At 40.5% G+C, this 20,000-nt stretch overlaps 2 protein-coding genes across 4 annotated transcripts in view; both read left to right on the top strand.

Annotated features, from left to right (window-relative positions):
* LOC144971583 (uncharacterized) overlaps positions 1 to 18,333 on the top strand; it is a 133,798-nt gene extending 115,465 nt beyond the window's left edge. For all 3 annotated transcript variants that reach the window (XM_078912628.1, XM_078912629.1, XM_078912631.1), the window contains exons 11-13: positions 12,866 to 13,075; positions 16,570 to 16,792; positions 17,749 to 18,333. In XM_078912628.1, the coding sequence (XP_078768754.1) occupies positions 12,866 to 13,075; positions 16,570 to 16,792; positions 17,749 to 17,766 (451 nt within the window). In that variant the 3' untranslated portion in view covers positions 17,767 to 18,333. The remainder of the gene's footprint in view (positions 1 to 12,865; positions 13,076 to 16,569; positions 16,793 to 17,748) is intronic.
* Positions 18,334 to 18,622: 289 nt separating this feature from the next.
* Positions 18,623 to 20,000, top strand: part of LOC144971582 (uncharacterized) — a 19,269-nt gene continuing 17,891 nt past the window's right edge. The window contains exon 1 of the mRNA XM_078912627.1: positions 18,623 to 20,000. This exon is cut by the window's right edge and continues 46 nt beyond it. Within this exon, the coding sequence (XP_078768753.1) occupies positions 18,623 to 20,000 (1,378 nt within the window).

Genomic DNA, 20,000 nt, shown 5'->3' with positions numbered 1-20,000 from the left:
ATTCTCTCTCTCTCTCTCTCTCTCTCTCTCTCTCTCTCTCTCTCTCTCTCTCTCTCTCTCTCTCTCTCTCTCTCTCTCTCTCTCTCTCTTTCTCTCTCTCTCTCTTGTAGTCACTTTAATCATTCTATATTTGGAACTGAATTTTACAGGCCAAAATGGGGACGGGCACTGGGGTGGGGAAGGTCTGTAAAGAGTATTGCGTTATTGCCAGTTTGATCCATGCGTTGTCGCTAAATAATTAATAAAATTAATATTGATTCGAATTATTGTTGTCATTAAATTTATATGTTGAAATAGTTAATAATGTGAAATTGAATGGAGGCTTCAATTTAATTACAAAAACAGATCAAATGAACGTTTCGGGTTTCCCCTTTATTAACAAAACAGGATGAATGAAACACCACAGATGATTGAGATGATGTGGTATTGGAGTAGTTAAGATGAATAAACAAAACATGTGGTGTTTCATTCATCCTGTTTTGTTGATAAAGGGGAAACCCGAAACGTTCATTTGATCTGTTTTTGTAATTAACTTGAAGCTTACATTCAATTTCACATTATTATTTATTTCTTCGAGCTTCGAGCAGCAACCATTTACATTATGTTGAAATAGAGGTAAGAGCACAAGTGAAAGTCAAGGCTCGAAGAATGAATTCTGCACAGGAGAAGCTGGCAACATCAATCGGGAAATTGATTAAATGGAGGATGATCACTTAGAGAATCTCATTCTTCACACACCCCCCCCCCCCCCCACCCTCTCTCTCTCTCTCTCTCTCTCTCTCCCCCACACACACACACACAAGCACACACAAGCACACACTTATCTTTGTGAAGAGGAAGGTATAAGTAAATTGTACTTACAGAAATAAATGGATGAATGAATCAATCAATAAATAAATCTAATACGATAGAATATAACGAATGTCATTAATGAATGATTCAATGAATAGATATACGGCTAAATAAATCAATCAATATCTCAAAGGACGTAGAGAATTACACACGAATGCGCGCGCGCCACACACACATAAACACACACGCACAGAGGAGAGAGAGAGAGAGAGAGAGAGAGAGAGAGAGGAGGGAGAGAGAGAGAGAGGAGAGAGAGAGAGAGGAGAGAGAGAGAGAGGGGAGAGAGAGAGAGAGAGAGAGAGAGAGAGAGAGAGGACAACGATGACGATGATAATATTATGAATAACGATAATGCAGCACTGCCAAATGGCAACTAGTTTGTGACATCCTGACTGCCCGTCTCGTCTGTTGCATGTTATTATAAAATATCAGGTATGGAAATAAAAGGAGAATAAAGCACATTTATAACAAAATAAAGTATGTTTGTCGTCTTGGGGGGTGGGTGGGGGAAGGGGGGGGGGGGGGGGGGGGGGTAATAAGATCAAAGGAACCGGTGCGCGAAAATGAACAGTAACGTTATGTAGTATGGCGACCTTCCTTCCACTGAACCACTGGCTGACTGACAGAGGAAGGTGGGCAAGGGAGGGGGCAGGAAGTAGACGGCTAAGTGGATTTTCTCCTAGAGGACGGGAGTTTATGGTTAATTTAATGCATAATACTGATAAGGCGGATTGAATTTGTTGGGTCTGTAGTCTGTCTTGACTTTCTGTCTGTCTGTCTGTCTGTCTGTCTGTCCATCTCACATTGAGGCCTGGTAAGGTATAACGTTCGTCTCTCTCTCTCTCTCTCTCTCTCTCTCTCTCTCTCTCTCTCTCTCTCTCTCTCTCTCTCTCTCTCTCTAATACCACAACTATTACAACTGCCACACCATCATCTCTAAGACCAACCATCCCACCACTCATCTCATCCCTACCAACTTTGAACCACCACCACATCATCAGCTCTACCAGCACTACTTCTACAACCACCACCACATCATCGTCCCTACGACAACCACCACCACATCGTCATACCTACTACCACATCATCATCATCCCTACCACCACGACTACTACAACCACCACCACATCATCATCATCATCATCCCTACCACCACTACTACTACAACCACCACATCATCATCATCCCTACCACCACTACTACTACAACCACCACATCATCATCATCCCTACCACCACACTACATCACCACTACACACCACATCATCATCATCCCTACCACCACTACTACTACAACCACCACATCATCATCATCCCTACCACCACTACTACTACAACCACCACATCATCATCATCCCTACCACCACTACTACTACAACCACCACATCATCATCATCCCTACCACCACTACTACTACAACCACCACATCATCATCACCCTACCACCACTACTACTACAACCACCACATCATCATCACATCCCTACCACCACTACTACTACAACCACCACATCATCATCATCCCTACCACCACTACTACTACAACCACCACATCATCATCATCCCTACCACCACACTACTACACAACCACCACATCATCATCATCCCTACCACCACTACTACTACAACCACCACATCATCATCATCCCTACCACCACTACTACTACAACCACCACATCATCATCATCATCATCCCTACCACCACTACTACTACAACCACCACATCATCATCATCATCATCCCTACCACCACAACTACTACAACCACCACATCATCATCATCATCCCTACCACCACAACTACTACAACCACCCACATCATCATCATCCCTACCACCACTAACTACAAACCACCACATCATCATCCATCCCTACCACACTACTACTACAACCCACATCATCATCATCCCTACCACCACTCACTACAACCACACATCATCATCCCTACCACCACTACTACTACAACCACCACATCATCATCATCATCCTCCCACCACTACTACTACAACCACCACATCATCATCATCCCTACCACCACTACTACTACAACCACCACATCATCATCATCCCTACCACCACTACTACTACAACCACCACATCATCATCATCCATACCACCACTACTACTACAACCACCACATCATCATCATCCCTACCACCACTACTACTACAACCACCACATCATCATCACACCTACCACCACTACTACTACAACCACCAATCATCATCATCCCTACCACCACTACTACTACAACCACCACATCATCATCATCCCTACCACCACTACTACTACAACCACCACATCATCATCATCCCTACCACCACTACTACTACAACCACCACATCATCATCATCCCACCACCCACTACTACTACAACCACCACATCATCATCATCCCTACCACCACTACTACTACAACCACCACATCATCATCATCCCTACCACCACTACTACTACAACCACACCACATCATCATCATCCCCACCACCACTACTACTACAACCACCACATCATCATCATCCCTACCACCACGACTACTACAACCACCACATCATCATCATCCCTACCACCACTACTACTACACCACCACATCACACATCCACACACCACTCACTACTAACAACCACCACATCATCATCATCCCTACCACCACTACTACTACAACCACCACATCCTCATCATCCCTACCACCACTACTACTACAACCACCACATCATCATCATCCCTACCACCACACTACTACTACAACCACCACATCATCATCATCCCTACCACCACTACTACTACAACCACCACATCATCATCATCCCTACCACCACTACTACTACAACCACCACATCATCATCATCCCTACCACCACTACTACTACAACCACCACCACATCATGTATGGGTCTTGATCTACGCGCTTTAAAATGTCCTCCTTTTTTGTGTGACCAGTCATTCTCACCCCTGAATGTCACATGGCAGATGCTGGATGGTGATGAATTTGCCATACAAGGCATCATCGTAGGGACAACATTGCAATACTAATGCAATCCCTTCACTTATCGACTCGACATTTCCTCATCCACTGTCTGACGTGAAGCCACGTGATAGGATTTTTTAAAATAATAGTTTTATTTAGCCTGAGTTGGTAGTCTAAGCATGAGTGCAATAATGGCGAGTTGATGCTACGATTGCAACAACGGTAGTCCTATAATATTATAATCAACCAACCTTCCTCTCTGTCACGGTTTACATAAAATTCCTGTACAGGCCAGATTGATATCGCAGTTACTGCTCTCGTTCTGAAAACAAAAACAGATATTGATGCTATACGTTTAGGTAAAATACTCACAAGATCCGCCTGTCGGATAGGACATACCAAGACACAACACTCTGTGTAACCTTAAACGTTAACAGTCTGATACTCTTGTGAACTACTCATAAAATTCGCTGGCTAAAAACAATAACAAAGAGCTGAGTGATATTCATTTTGTTCCTTCTATAAGTGAAATTGAACGATTTTGAAGGCGGAAAAAAGTACCTATTCGGCCTTACTTACGAGTTTATTTTTCAAAGTGGTGAGACAGGAGTTGTCAGAGTTGTCAGAGCAGCCACCGACAGACTCAATTAAAACAAAAAATGCATCGATTAATTCGCCTGGGCGAAATGGCTGGCCCTGACATGTTTGTCATTTCTCTTTGATCTCAGTTATTAAAGCATTGAAAACGGTAGGGGGATGTTGATGAGATGCTCACTCGGTAAGAAATGCCATCAGCAGCAGATCCAAAATAACTACTTTGATGTATACAAACCCCACACATAGGGAATGAGATTAGCGGAAGAGTAGCGTCCCTTGATTGGACGTCACCCATAGTCTGGAGGACGAGAGACGCATGCGCACAACCAACATGACGTTCTCTCTCTAATAACTTTTCCGCCGGTGACGTCACAGACTATGGGTGACGTCCAATCAAGGGACGCTACTCTTCCGCTAATCTCATTCCCTATAATATTATTTTTTAAAAATAATAAATTTAAAGAAAGATCCAACACGCACATTTTAAAGTTTAAAGACAAATGATAGAGAAATGAATTACATGAACTAGTAAACACACACACACACACGCAGAGAGAGAGAGAGAGAGAGAGAGAGAGAGAGAGAGAGAGAGAGAGAGAGAGAGAGAGAGAGAGAGACTTAATTTGTTCCCCATATTTCTTAATAATCCCCTCTCTAAAAAGTGTTTCATCTGATGTCAGCTCGAACACCCCCCCCCCCCGGGGATGGGGGGGTGGGGGGGTGGGGGGGGGGGGGTTGTCTAAAATTGGGATCACCCCTTTTTGGAAATAAGATTAACCCATTGTCTGCCATGTCACTGACAAAATGTCAATCAATTGCTTTTCATTTGTTGATTACATTTCCCGCACCGCTCCAAATATAAGTTAAAAAAAAAAAATTGAAAAATTTTGAGGAACGATTAGAAAGAAAATATAAAACCGTAATGATGTTTTGTTGAAAAAAAAATGAAAAGAAAGTAGATTTTTTTTTTTTCTTTTCAAAATGGGCCTGGCTGTGTATATATTATTATTTCTAGAATTGGAATTGGGAATGAGAGAGTAGAGAGAGAGAGGGGTCGAAATACGAATTATTGCTTTGGGGAGTACCTACTTCTTTTAAAGAACTCTAAGCACAATTTTAATCATGTGACACCTGACGACAAAAACTCTCGTTTCTAATCAAGGGTCTAATGTGTTTCCCCAACAAGAGTCTTAAGTCTAAGCGATTGAACGGCATGGAGAGGAGAGGGGATCTAACACCGGACTGGGCCATAACTAAATCCGAGATAAAAATGGCTTCCCTAAGAGATGAGCAGACATTTTATTTATTTATTTATTTATTTATTTATTTATTTATTTATTTATTTATTTATTTATTTATTTATTTATTTTTTGTATTTTTTTTTTTTGTATTGTATTTATTGATATGCAAATGACTCTCTTTGACGAAAATTGAACTGGTTTCTTTTTACAAGGGAACTCCCTTGTTTTGTAAAACGAATGGTCAAGTCCATAGCACCAGTTCGGTTCCCTTTACTACAAATCCCATCAAGATTGTAATAATAGTATCTAGGTTTTTATAATATCACTCCTCTGTAATAATTTATTTAAAGGTAGTTCATAATATCCAGTAGCTCTTGGAGTAAAATTAGAATGAGGGTGTGTGTGTGTGTGTGTGTTTTTTGGGGGGGGGGGGGGGGGGGGTTGAAATACCGTTATCGTCATGGTCTTATGGTCTGTAATCACTTGGCCTTTCCTATACACTTCTCCCCGTGACGTAAGTGCCGGTCTTAGGCTACATCTATCACTCTATTTTAGGGGGACCTTGTCACTATTTCCCATGGGGAGCGTTCACATATTACGTCATCAAAAATTTGCCCTTTTTAGACCCCCCCCCCCCCCTCCCCCAAGTCATCACTTGTCATCATTGACCTGACCCCCCCCCTCCCCAACAGATGATGACGTCATCTAATTTAATAAAAACTAAAAGATAACTTTAATTTCACAATATTTATTATTCATTTTTCAAACCATAAACATTGATTATCAACGTTTGATAAAACACATTCAGACATTTTATTAATTTCAGAAACTGTTGATAATTTATGTTTTACGATACAATGGGGACATACAATTTAAATTTGCAAAGATAAAATCTAACAAACATTATTTAAATTAGGCTACTTGGTGCAGGTGCTATTAAAAAAATTTCAGAAAGTGTAATTTAAAATAGTATAGGAGGCAAATTATTTTATAGCATATTAGTCTTTTAGTGGAATGAATTTCTGTTTCAATTTCCAAACATAAAATTAATTGATTCAAAAATGTTTCTGCCTTGGACCTCTGGCAATGTACTATAAATAGTATCATCAATTTCATCTTCATCGTCATCACTTTCTCCCATTTGCTGTTCTTCTTGTATGCCGCATTTTCGTGAATGGTCTTTCATTGCTGTGATCGAGGAGTGATACAATGAACATTTAGGGCAAGTTCGCCTTTTGAGAAGTGATACCCCTTTCCCATCTTGTTTCTTGAGAGATGGGCAATACTCATCATAGCAATTTATCTTTAGCTGTTTTGAAAGGAACAAACTTTGAAATAGGCTTAATTTGCCTATGTTTTGATGACATCATCTTGGGTCTGACCCCCCCCCCCCCTCCCCCATGTCAACACATGTCAACATTTGGTAGACCCCCCCTCCCCCCCTAGCTGATGACGTAATATGTGAACGCTCCCATGGCGACACCGACAGCTGCTGTAACGGCCGCACTACTTTATGGGCGCTCTCTCTCTCTCTCTCTCTCTCTCTCTCTCTCTCTCTCTCTCTCTCTCTCTCTCTCTCTCTCTCCCCTCTCTCTCCCTCTCCCCACACACACACACACACACACAATTCTTACCCCTAATTTCTCCTTTCTCTTCTCCCCATCCCCCATTACATATTTCGTGTTTACTCTATTTAGTACATTTAGATTCTCTGAAAGAAAATGAGATTTTAAACAAACAAACAAACAAACAAACAACAAAGGCAGGGGGGGGGGGGGAAGTTCTATTGATACTATATTTTTGATAACGCTGAGAACATTGCCAGTTTTTAAAATAGTAATTTGGCATCAATCACATGGAAAATGGAAAAACATAGAAGCGTTGCGCTATATTATATTACGTGCTCAGGATGACACAAAAGTGGTGGATAAAATATCCTTGGGTTTCCTACGTGACTCCGGCGACCGTGGACGGAACCCCACCCCCTCGTTATTCCTCTAAGCTTTAATCGCTTCCCAGGGAGCCATGTCATTGACCACTGGACGGTGTGACGGACCAGAAGATGGACACTAACCTTATTTTCTTTCTTTTCTTTATTATCTCTGTATATAATTTTATGGGATTTATTGGTATATTTGTGGATGTGGGGTTGCCGTTAAGGATAATGGCAAAGAAGATTATTGTAAAAGCTGCCTCGAAAATGCTTCATCTGCATCTTCCACGCTATTGTGTCCTGCCCGCCCCACGCCCACCCTTCTCCCCTCCTTCCACCCGTCTTTCCGTCACAACCCCCCCCCCCCCCCCTCACTGTAGTTTGCATTCACGATCTACTTTATTCCTTTTTGTTGATGTCGTCGTCGTCGTTGTTGTTGTTTTTGTTGGTGGTGGTGGCGGTGGAGATGTTGTTGGTGCTGCTGTTATGTTGTTATGATGATGATGATGATGATGATGATGATGATGATGATGATAATGAGGAGGAGGAGAAGGATGATTGTGATGGTGATGATGATAATGTGGTGGTGGTTATGTCAAAAAGATATTGTTGCAGCCATTACCCGTTAAAAAAAAACACAAAAAAACCCCACAAAAACCCAGCAACAACGACGAACGAAATAGACGTCAACTATATTATTATTGTTGTAGTTGTACCATTATAAGCGCAACATTGAAACAGATATAATCAGTTCTGATGGTTTTCCTCGGGAAATCCGCGATTTTGGAGTCCAGAGGAGGACTTTCCTCCTTTTAAAATTTTCAATTTCTCGAAACAATGTGCTAGCAATGAGAGAGTTGATGTGTGGTGGAACCGGAACATACAGGTGCAGTTTCCCCACTCTCCAGGAGTTAGCTAGAGTATCAATGATAGTCTATCATCTCAATTGCTCTAAAAGTGGGGTTTAGTGCAGTAGAAATGGGGCTTAAAGGCAATCGTTCAACAGTTTCCTACTTTTTCACTTTTTGTCACCATCAGCACTGTATAATATAATACAGTAAAATAAACAATACCAACCAATAAAAATTGTGTCGAGTTTTGTCCCTGTTTTATGGCCATCTGCCATAAGGAGGTTTTAACCGATTTCATGCTGACGACAAGGACAGGACGCCTGTGTCCGTCTCAAATGGCTAATATTGAATATCGATGAACATTTAGGCCATACTACGTCGACTGTTTTGATGTCTCCAACTGTTAACAAAATTTAAACGGCTAAACTTGAAAACACAGAAATAGCTAAGAACAAAAACGAATAAACAAAAAATACCCCCCCCCCCAAAAAAAAACAAAACAAAACAAAAAAAAACAAAAACAAAAAAACAAACAAAAACAAAAAACAAAAAAAACAACAACAAAAACAAAACAAAACAAAACAAAACTCAGGTTTGAGACCGACAATTTTGGGGCATTCTTAGTCGATGGACAATCATGGACAGTAGAAGTAAAAGCTAAAATGAATGGAAAAGGAAAGCGTTATCTCAGTGTACAACAGGCAGTAATGTAAAATGAATGGTCCGAAACATGCAATGGGTTTTGTTTGTACTCTTGGGGGTCGATTTCCGTGCCTCCAAAGCCTATTAGCTGATTCATCCCCCCCAACCCCACCCACACCCCCTTCTTGCGCCAAAGGGGGTTGGGGGTGGGGGGGGGGGGGGGGTATTTGTTGGTGGAGAAAATCACACGGCGATAATAATGCGATTGAAAGTGTAATAATATTATTTATTGTTCTTGTTGCTATCAGTGTATTATTTAATTTATTTGACATCATCACATAAGCTCTCCGATTTTGAAAACAATAATACTTCATTATGTTATCATATAATATCATAATATGACTATAAATAGAACGAAGATGACGTCACACAGGCCTTTGTTATTGTTTGTTTTTTTTTTTTGCCATCCGCGTTTGTGAGTTGTTCTCACTAAACTGTATTAACCAGACTATAAAAGTTCATGGTTACACAGATTTTTGTGTGTTGGTCCGTTATACTTCCGGATGGCAAAATGTTGTGAACTCCTTGGCCAAGCACATTCTATCTATCACATGTGACAGAGTTTTAAAAATATTAATTTATGTAACCCGTGAAATAGAAAACGGAACGAAAACGATAGATATGCTTTATCTTGGACTTGGTGTGACTCGCCAAACATAACGTCAGCCTTGTCGTCATCCCCGGGACATGATGCTCTGATGATTGAGTAACGACTAAAACAGTCTTTCAACGCTTTATTTGATCCCTTGGTCAATCGATTGAAATGAAAAAACAAAACAAAAACAAAAAAAAAACATTGAGCTTTTATATAGCGCAATATCCACTAAATGTGCTCAAAGCGCTTTACAAGGGGTCCCTGGTCAACAGCAACATTAAACATGTAGGACGGGACATGCCGCCTGTTAGGCGATATTACAATATTTTTCGGACAAAGACAACACTGTTAACGGCCAGGTACTCATTTTACACATGAGTACGGTGAGAGAATGTGAGTAAAGAGTCTTTTCCAAGGACTCAACTATGCGCCGAGCGAGGCTCGAACCCAGGACCTTCCGATCCGAAAGCGAGTGTCAATCATCTCTCTTTCTCCCTCTCTCTCTCTCTCTCTCTCTCTCTCTCTCTCTCTCTCTCTCTCTCTCTCTCTCTCTCTCACTATACCACATAGCTGCACAATGAACCCCAATCGTCAATAATTCTTAAGCCCGATACCTATTTTAAAAAACTTTTACCTCCTAAGTTCATTTATTAAAGTGACCCCCAACTTGTTAAAACGATGAAAACGTGCGATATCTTCAAAATAAAAAAAAAGAAAGTACAGGGGCGGGGGGGGGGGGGGGGGGGGGGGGCGTTAATCGTTGACCAAAATGTAAAAAAAAATAAAAAGAAAAGTGTTTTGTTAACGTCCTACACAATTGGTTAATAATGCGTATGTAGTGTAGTCCCATCCCCACGTAACCCGATGACAGGTCGATACTTCAATCTTTTTCTCTCTGGTCGGTCATGTCAGGACATCGTCAATATTTCCTAGATTTATGGGATTCATTTTACTGCTTTAATACACTAAGCTTATAATACCTCCTCTTTTCCTTCCTGGGAAACGATAACCGCTGCATGATGATGATGACGACGACGACGACGACGTCAATGACGACACCTCGTGATCGATGGTGGCCGGCAGGCAGGGATACCTTTGCTGCTACTGCTGCCTTCGTCCGTCATCGTAACAATTGCGTTTAAAGATGGGCATGGAAGAAATGGTGATGATGACGACGACGACGATCATCATATCATTATCATCATCGTCTTCGTCATCGTCGTCGTTATCATCATCATCATCATCATCATCATTTTTTTCTGCTTAACTCGTGTCTAAAATGTTAACTAAGGCTAAATCTAGAATATTCAGGAAGGCTGACAAACTATGGGGGCGAGATAACACAATGAGGTGTGTTTCCCCCCTCTTCCCACAGTAGTGGATAAACATCATCCATACATTGGCAAGCTGCTGGCTGAATAATTAAATAACACTGGAGACTCGGGAATCAGTTGGGTTTTTTTTTTTTTTTTTTTACAGTCAGCAAGAATGATAATTTAATTTTAAATTTATCTCATGGCAATGGTTTTGTTGTTTATACCCCAACTTGTGGAACATGTGGGAATTGAACGAAATGCATATGTTCTCTCTCTTTCTCTTCTCTCTCTCAGCATCGCCCTTCATCACTGTTACCCCCCCCCCCCCCTTTTTTTTTTTTTAACCTCCTTTTAGTCCTTTTTTTTTTTCTCTTTCAAATTTAGTCCTTTCTCTCTTCCATTGTCTTTTTTTCTGTTTAATTTCCCCACTCCTAAGTAGATAGTACACACGTCTGGCCTTTCTCAGTCTCTGTTTTGGTTGTTGGTGCCAACTCAACTCTTGGAATAGAATACATGTGTTACGTTACCGCTGTCCTGTTATTCCCACAGCCACCACCATAGGAAATGGCATATGGGACGGAGCGGAAGTATTGTTTCTGTGTCTGCATAAAGCGATATCATCTCGTCCCCCATTCCCCATTCCCCACCACCACCCCGCCCTCTTTTCTCTGTGACGTGGATTTCGCGCGATCGCTTTGACCCTTGCTCTTTTGGTTCTGTTATGTTTTTCTAGATGCACATAATATATATATATAATATATATATTATATATATATATATATTATATATATATATATATATATATATATATATATATATATATATATATATATATTATTATATATATATATATTTTCTTTAGCACAGCACACTGACTTGCACCCTATCACCACTGTATGCAAAAGCAAAACACATGTCAATCTGATTTAGGTAAACATTAGCAAAAGAATATTATACATATAAACATAAAAGATAAAAAAGCCTAAAGGTTTCAAAGGGCCAAAAAACAAAAAACAAAAACAAAACAAAAAAAAAAAAAAACCCACAAAACAACAACAACAACAACAACAAAAAACCATAACGTTTTAGACAAAAGCTTTGTTACCGAAACGTCCATCATTTTTATTGGCATAATCATAATCTTCCGAAAATCTCGTAGTACTACTGTTGGCTCCAGCTTGAGAACTATATTATTAGGATCTTTAATTCAATAAAAACTTGAATGCGAAGTTTTGGTGTCATCGCTAGTACTAGTGTATCAATGGAGTTTCTGGGTGGAATCTTTGACCTCCAACAGTGGGCAGGAGGAGGTCACGCGATGTCTTCTCTTTCCTGTATCTGTTTCCTTGTTGCTTTCTGTCTTTGTCTTGGAATGGGATTTCATAGTTTTGACTTTGTCCTAGCTCTGTCCGGAGTCCTTGACTGGGAGGGAAACAGTCAAATGTATAGTTATAGTTTAGGTAGATGATACTTTCCCCCCTTGTAAATCACCTCTCTATTACGTACTGTTACATTTTAACCAACCTTTTTAAATGATTATTGTTCATGTTATTACTTATTTGATGCTTAATGTGTAGCCAAACCTCTCTTTTAACAAACAAACTAATATTGATTATTGTTTCATGTAGTGCTTGATAACAGCTTATATTGCATGCAAAAGATCATCTTCAGAATAATTATTGTACACTGATCATGATGTGCGGCAAATTTACCCGAAAGTATATAATTTTGAAATGATGTTTTAAATATTTTAGAAACAATGATAGAATGTGGCTAACTGAGTCTCCTAATATATCATCACTCTTTCCATTCGACAGAAGCCTGTCCAGGCAGTCCTCCAACAGTTCCAACAACAACAACAACAACAACAGTTCCTCCGACTCGAGCTCCGATTCCAGCTCAGACTCCGGATCTGCTTCCGACGGTGACAGCGACGGGGATGCCCACGGTAGTGACAGTGCTGGCAAACGGCGGAAGAGGAAGAAGAAAAAACGGGCGAAGACAGTAGGCGATGACGGGGACAACAGGTCAGCAGTTAGGATTGGGATAGGGATCATAATAATATATACAATTAGTCGGTGAGAGAGAGCTCTAATAATGACCTGAGTTAGAGACGATCTTTTTTTTTTTTTTGGGGGGGGGGGGGGGGGGAGGGAGAGAGGAGAGAGAGAGAGAGAGAGAGAGAGAGAGGAGAGAGGGAGAGAGAGATCGTGGGTAGCTCATACGGTAGAGTCACGCTCTCACCGGCCAAGCAGAGTTGTCGTTCAAACCCCCATCACCTCCGCGAAAATTTTTTATTCTCTATTGTCTTCTGGCACTTTCCTACTCACGTCATCTCTTGTTGTTACTTTGATTTAGACGTGACCGCTTGGATAAAATTCATTCAATTTTAGATGTCCTACTGGTCTGGTCTTCACAAAGAGATAAATAATACTCTTTTTTTTTAAAGGTAGAAAAAAAAAACCCAAACAAAGGAAACGACAACAAACTTAACTATTTATATAGCCCAATATCGACTAAACATGCTCAAAGCGCTTTATATGGGATCCCTAGCCAGCCAACAGCATGAGACATGATGCCAGTAAGGCAATATTACATTCTTTTCAGGACAGATACAACGCTGTTAAAGGCCAGGTACTCAATTTACACCTGAGTACGGTTAGAGAATGTTAGTAAAGAGTCTTTTTTAAGGACTCAGCTATCCGTTGCTCAGAATGGCACTTGAACCCAGGACTTTCCGATCTGAGTGTCATCCCACAAGACCAAATAGCTGCACAATTATAGTATTGAGTACCTCCCCACAATTATAGTATTGAGTACCTCCCCACAATTATAGTATTGAGTACCTCCCCACAATTATAGTATTGAGTACCTCCCCACAATTTTAGTATTGAGTACCTCCCCACAATTATAGTATTGAGTACCTCCCCACAATTATAGTATTGAGTACCTCCCCACAATTATAGTATTGAGTACCTCCCCACAATTATAGTATTGAGTACCTCCCCACAATCATAGTATTGAGTACCTCCCCACAATTATAGCATTGAGTACCTCCCCACAATTATAGTATTGAGTACCTCCCCACAATTATAGTATTGAGTACCTCCCACAATTATAGTATTGAGTACCTCCCCACAATTATAGTATTGAGTACCTCCCCACAATTATAGTATTGAGTACCTCCCCACAATCATAGTATTGAGTACCTCTCCACAATTATAGTATTGAGTACCTCCCCACAATTATAGTATTGAGTACCTCCCCACAATTATAGTATTGAGTACCTCCCACAATTATAGTATTGAGTACCTCCCCACAATCATAGTATTGAGTACCTCCCACAATTATAGTATTGAGTACCTCCCCACAATTATAGTATTTAGTACCTCCCCACAATTATAGTATTGAGTACCTCCCCACAATTATAGTATTGAGTACCTCCCCACTATCATAGTATTGAGTACCTCCCCACAATTATAGTATTGAGTACCTCCCACAATTATAGTATTGAGTACCTCCCCACAATTTATAGTATTGAGTACCTCCCACAATTATAGTATTGAGTACCTCCCACAATTATAGTATTGAGTACCTCCCCACAATTATAGTATTGAGTATCCTCCACAATTATAGTATTGAATACCTTCCCACAATCGTAGTATTGAGTACCTCCCCACAATCATAGTATTGAGTACCTCCCCACCATTATAGTATTGTGTACCTCCCCACATTATAGTATTGTGTACCCCCACAATTATAGTATTGAGTACCTCCCCACAATTATAGTATTGAGTACCTCCCCAATTATGTATTGAGTACTCCCACATTATAGTATTGAGTACCTCCCCACAATTATAGCATTGAGTACCTCCCCACAATTATAGTATTGAGTACCTCCCCACAATTATAGTATTGAGTACCTCCCACAATCATAGTATTGAGTACCTCCCCACAATCATAGTATTGAGTACCTCCCCACAATTATAGTATTGAGTACCTTCCCACAATTATAGTATTGAGTACCTCCCCACAATTATAGTATTGAGTACCTCCCCACAATTATAGTATTGAGTACCTCCCCACAATTATTGTATTGAGTACCTCCCCAATTATAGTATTGAGTACCTCCCCACAATTATAGTATTGAGTACCTCCCCACAATCATAGTATTGAGTACTCCCACAATTATAGTATTGAGTACCTCCCCACAATTATAGTATTGAGTACCTCCCCACAATTATAGTATTGAGTACCTCCCACAATTATAGTATTGAGTACCTCCCCACAATTATAGTATTGAGTACCTCCCCACAATTATAGTATTGAGTACCTCCCCACAATTATAGTATTGAGTACCTCCCCACAATTATAGTATTGAATACCTTCCCACAATTATAGTATTGAGTACCTCCCACAATCGTAGTATTGAGTACCTCCCCACAATCATAGTATTGAGTACCTCCCCACCATTATAGTATTGTGTACCTCCCCACAATTATAGTATTGAGTACCTCCCCAATTATAGTATTGAGTACCTCCCCACAATTATAGTATTGAGTACCTCCCCAATTATAGTATTGAGTACCTCCCACAATTATAGCATTGAGTACCTCCCACAATTATAGTATTGAGTACCTCCCACAATTATAGTATTGAGTACCTCCCACAATCATAGTATTGAGTACTCCCCAAATCATAGTATTGAGTACCCCCACAATTATAGTATTGAGTACCTTCCCACAATTATAGTATTGAGTACCTCCCCACAATTATAGTATTGAGTACCTCCCCACAATTATAGTATTGAGTACCTCCCCACAATTATTGTATTGAGTACCTCCCCACAATTATAGTATTGAGTACCTCCCACAATTATAGTATTGAGTACTCCCACAATTATAGTATTGACTACCTCCCACAATCATAGTATTGAGTACCTCCCCACAATTATAGTATTGAGTACCTCCCCACAATTATAGTATTGAGTACCTCCCCACAATTATAGTATTGAGTACCTCCCCACAATTATGGTATTGAGTACCTCCCACAATTATAGTATTGAGTACCTCCCCACAATTATAGTATTGAGTACCTCCCACAATTATAGTATTGAGTACCTCCCCAACTTGAAGTGTACATCTAAACTCTAAAAATGAAACGGTATAATTATTCATATTTTATGTTGACATTTCATGAGATATATCATCTTTGAGTTATAAGTGAAGCCCAGGAAGTGCTTAAGATTTGTATCATCTTACATAGGGTCAAGACAGTATTCTCCTCTTTGATGTATCACCCCATTGTGTGTGTGGTGTGTGTGTGGTGATTGTGAGAGGGGGGTGGGAGGGATGGGTTAGGAGAGGGAGGGAGGAGAGTACATTAAAAAGTCCAAGAAGCATGATGACAGCAAAGAGATAAAGATAAAAGTGATATATTTGAAGTTTGAAAAGAATTATGAAATAGACCTTTGCATAAAATACATCCCATAATAATCTCTTTTTTAAAATTTGTCCTTCAGGTTGAGCTCCAGTAGTTCCAACAGCAGTTCTGGTTCTAGTTCGGAATCAAGAAGTGAGGATAGCGATGATGACGACGACGATGGAGATGAAGGGAATGATGACGTCCGAAAGACGGGAACGGTCCCTAATGAAGTGGATGGAAAGTTGGCTGTGGAAAGAGGGGAAAAGACGCCATCTCCTCCAAACAAGCAATCTACAACACCATCCAGTGTTGTCACAGAGGTGAACGTTTTACTTTTGTTTCCAAGGGGTTACACGTTTTTATCCAGCTCAAACTCTGTTTGGATGCCCAGAGGAATGGGTTTGCAGGTTGGCTCCAAACAGTGTGAGGTTTATTAAATCCTCTTAACTTCTTATTATTTTTAAAGCATAATTTCTTCTTCCAGGTCATCTTGATTCTCTTTTTTTTTCTTTCTTATCATGCCTAAAGCATTGATTATTTTATGTGGTTGGTCTAATTCTCGAATGCACATTCCAATCTTTTGTTTGGTAGAATGTTATTGGGTGATGTGGCTGGGATCTGGGTCGTTCATTGATTTTTCAGACCCCCCTTCCCACCCACCTTCCACCCTTTTTCCTCTCCTAGTCCTTCTTCAGGAATGCGAGTTGCCCGCCAAATTTAAATATAGATGATAAGACAGAAATTTGCTGATAGGATTATAAGACATTTAGGATATTCCCGGATAAATTACACCCCCCCCCCCAAAAAAAAACAACAAAAAAAACAACAAAAAAACAAAACTTAATACACAACAATATAGAAAAACAAATGAGACACAAAATAAATAAATAAATAAATAAATAAATAAATAAATAAGACCGGTGAAGTGGGACAAATTCAAGCTCTGTGAGCCTTTAAAATTTGAATGACGACTAGAAGTAGTTTTGTAGTTACTTCATGTCATCTGAAAGACTACATTCTGCTGAGGTAAATGTAAATGTCTCCAAAAACACACAATAGTAGCTAGTCATACCACTTGTATCTTTCTAATTCATTAAAACCAGATCGTGTGTGGGTAGGGTGAGAGAGAGAGAGAGAGAGAGAGAGAGAGAGAGAGAGGGAGAGAGAGAGAGAGAGAGAGAGAGAGGAGAGAGAGTGGAGAAGAGAGAGAGAGGAGGGGTGTACCTGTGAATCCAATCACATTATTTATTTACTTTGTTATTTTAAAATATTTCAGAAACTGATACTGGAATGAGTTGGGGTCTTGGCAATTTCATCAAATCTTCCAAAAATGGCACCAGCCCTGCCAGTGTGAGTCCCTTTAAGTCACCATCACCAGGCACTACAAACACAAATACTGTTGATGGGTCATCAAATGCCATTTCTAACGCTGCAAGTTCCAAACCTGAGGATTCCAGGGTAAAGGAAGAGGAAATATCAGATGTCTCCAGATCTCCAAGTCTTACAAATCGACCTCTTAGTATTAAAGAAATTGGGCCATGTGTTTCAATGCCATTTGATCCTCACGCAATTGCTGAAGAGGACAAAAACGCAAATGAAGATGATGAAGAAGTTAGGTGTGAGGAAGACAACGATAAAAATCAGTCTCAAAGTGTTGCAGATCATAGTGAAAGTGAGGATGCTGATAAAGAGGACGATGGTGACCAATATTCATTTTCCAGAAAGAAACCTCTGGCATCCAAATCATCTGACAAAAATCATTTCGTGAGTCCTGATAAAAAGAAAAGTGCTTTACCAAAGGAAGAAAGAAAACCGTGTGTTGAAAATTCCAAAGTGCGATTAAGTGAAAAGAAAGATAAAATGGAAAGTGTCTCAAATGAGGTTAAGAAACAAATTGACAAACAGCAGAAAGAGGTGATGTCCTCTTCAAACACATCTAGTCAAAAGGTAAGAAACAAGTCATCCACTGGAACATCCTATAAGAAGCAAAGATCTAAAAAACTGAGCAGTTCTGATGAGGAAGATGTTGATGAGATTGATGTGGTGTCCTATACACCTGATGAGAAAACTCAGCGACGTTTTATCAGTCACACCCTCCAAAGCAACTGTCGTCAAGCAGAAAGAAGTGACCAAACAGTTGTTTACTGCCAATGCCACCTCTGAAAAGGAGTCAGAGGAATCTTCCCACAGAAATGCACCACCCACCCATCAGAAAAAAACCGGACAGGCGGAAAAATAAAAGTGTTAAAGACTCTTCCACAACCAACTCATCCTCCTCCTTACCATGTCCACCTTCACCCCAAACGCATCAACCCTCTCCTTCACAAACCACAGCAAATAGTTCTCCTGCTTCTCTTAACAGAATTCCCAAGAAACTGTCTGGGGATGGTACGGTGGCCGTAGATTTCAATAACTTGGAATCCATGTACCGCCCACCTTTGAATCTCCTCTCCCCACTTCACTCGGGGTGCTCTCCAACCCCTCATGTTTCCGCCAAACCTCTCCCCTCCTTCAAACAGTCTTTCTCTCCTTCCCCACACACCACCACTCCTTCAGCAGTTTCCATGTCGCCTTCCATTGTTACCTTGTCAAAAAATAAGGAACCACAATTCTTTATCAGGATTCGCTCCAATTTCCTGACCGATAAAAGGAGACAGCAGCTGATAGAGAAGAAACAGCAGCGAAATAGTGCCAAATCAGAAAAATCTGACTCTTTAGAGCCCCCCAAAGATAAAACTGCTCTTCCATCGTCGTCGTCATCAGCTTCTATGAAGCAAAGTCGTGTGCCAGAGCATGGGGAGTCTGTGCAAGGAGATAATAGCACATCATTATCAGACCCGTCGCCTCATTCAAAATCTCACTATTCCTCCACATCCCAATCTGTACCATCTTCCATGAAACCGACCAAAAGAAAGCATATAGACCCAGGAGGAGATGCTGTCCCTCTGTCTTCATCTTCCTCTTCATCATCATCTAATCTCAGCAACAAGGTCCCTAAATCTAGCAAATCCTCCAGCAAGGAGGGCACATCTTCATCAATTTCTTCCTCGTCATCAGTTCTAAACGGACCTTACAACCTTAGCAATTCCCTACCATTGGAAACGTCCACTACTGCTGATCACCACAACACCTCGTCTTCCAATTCCAAATCTGGACAGCATCACAATCATCACCAACACAACCAAAATCACAACACGAATCATTACAACAACAACAACGTCCATGGTGTCAAAAACACGCCACCGGAAGTAAAACCTTCGTCCTCATCGCCCTTATCTTCGTCATTATCATCATCCAAAAGGACTAACAATAATAATTATAATAATAATAATAATTCATCAGTCAAACAATCGGTTTCAGGAGATTCTAAAGCAAATTGTGATTGTAGTGAGTTGATCGATGACGCCGCATTAAGCAATAGTGTTAGCTCTTCCGTGGATAACATCAAAGGAGATACCAAACCAGATGTCAAACCAGGGAAGAGGAGGTTCGAAGCTGGGGTAGCATCTCTAGACGAGGATGCCTTCC

Source organism: Berghia stephanieae, chromosome 4, assembly GCF_034508935.2.
Source record: "Berghia stephanieae isolate SIO BIC M18660-M18661 chromosome 4, UCSD_Bste_1.3, whole genome shotgun sequence".
Lineage (NCBI taxonomy): Eukaryota > Metazoa > Mollusca > Gastropoda > Nudibranchia > Aeolidiidae > Berghia > Berghia stephanieae.
This window is presented reverse-complemented; position numbering and strand designations above follow the sequence as displayed.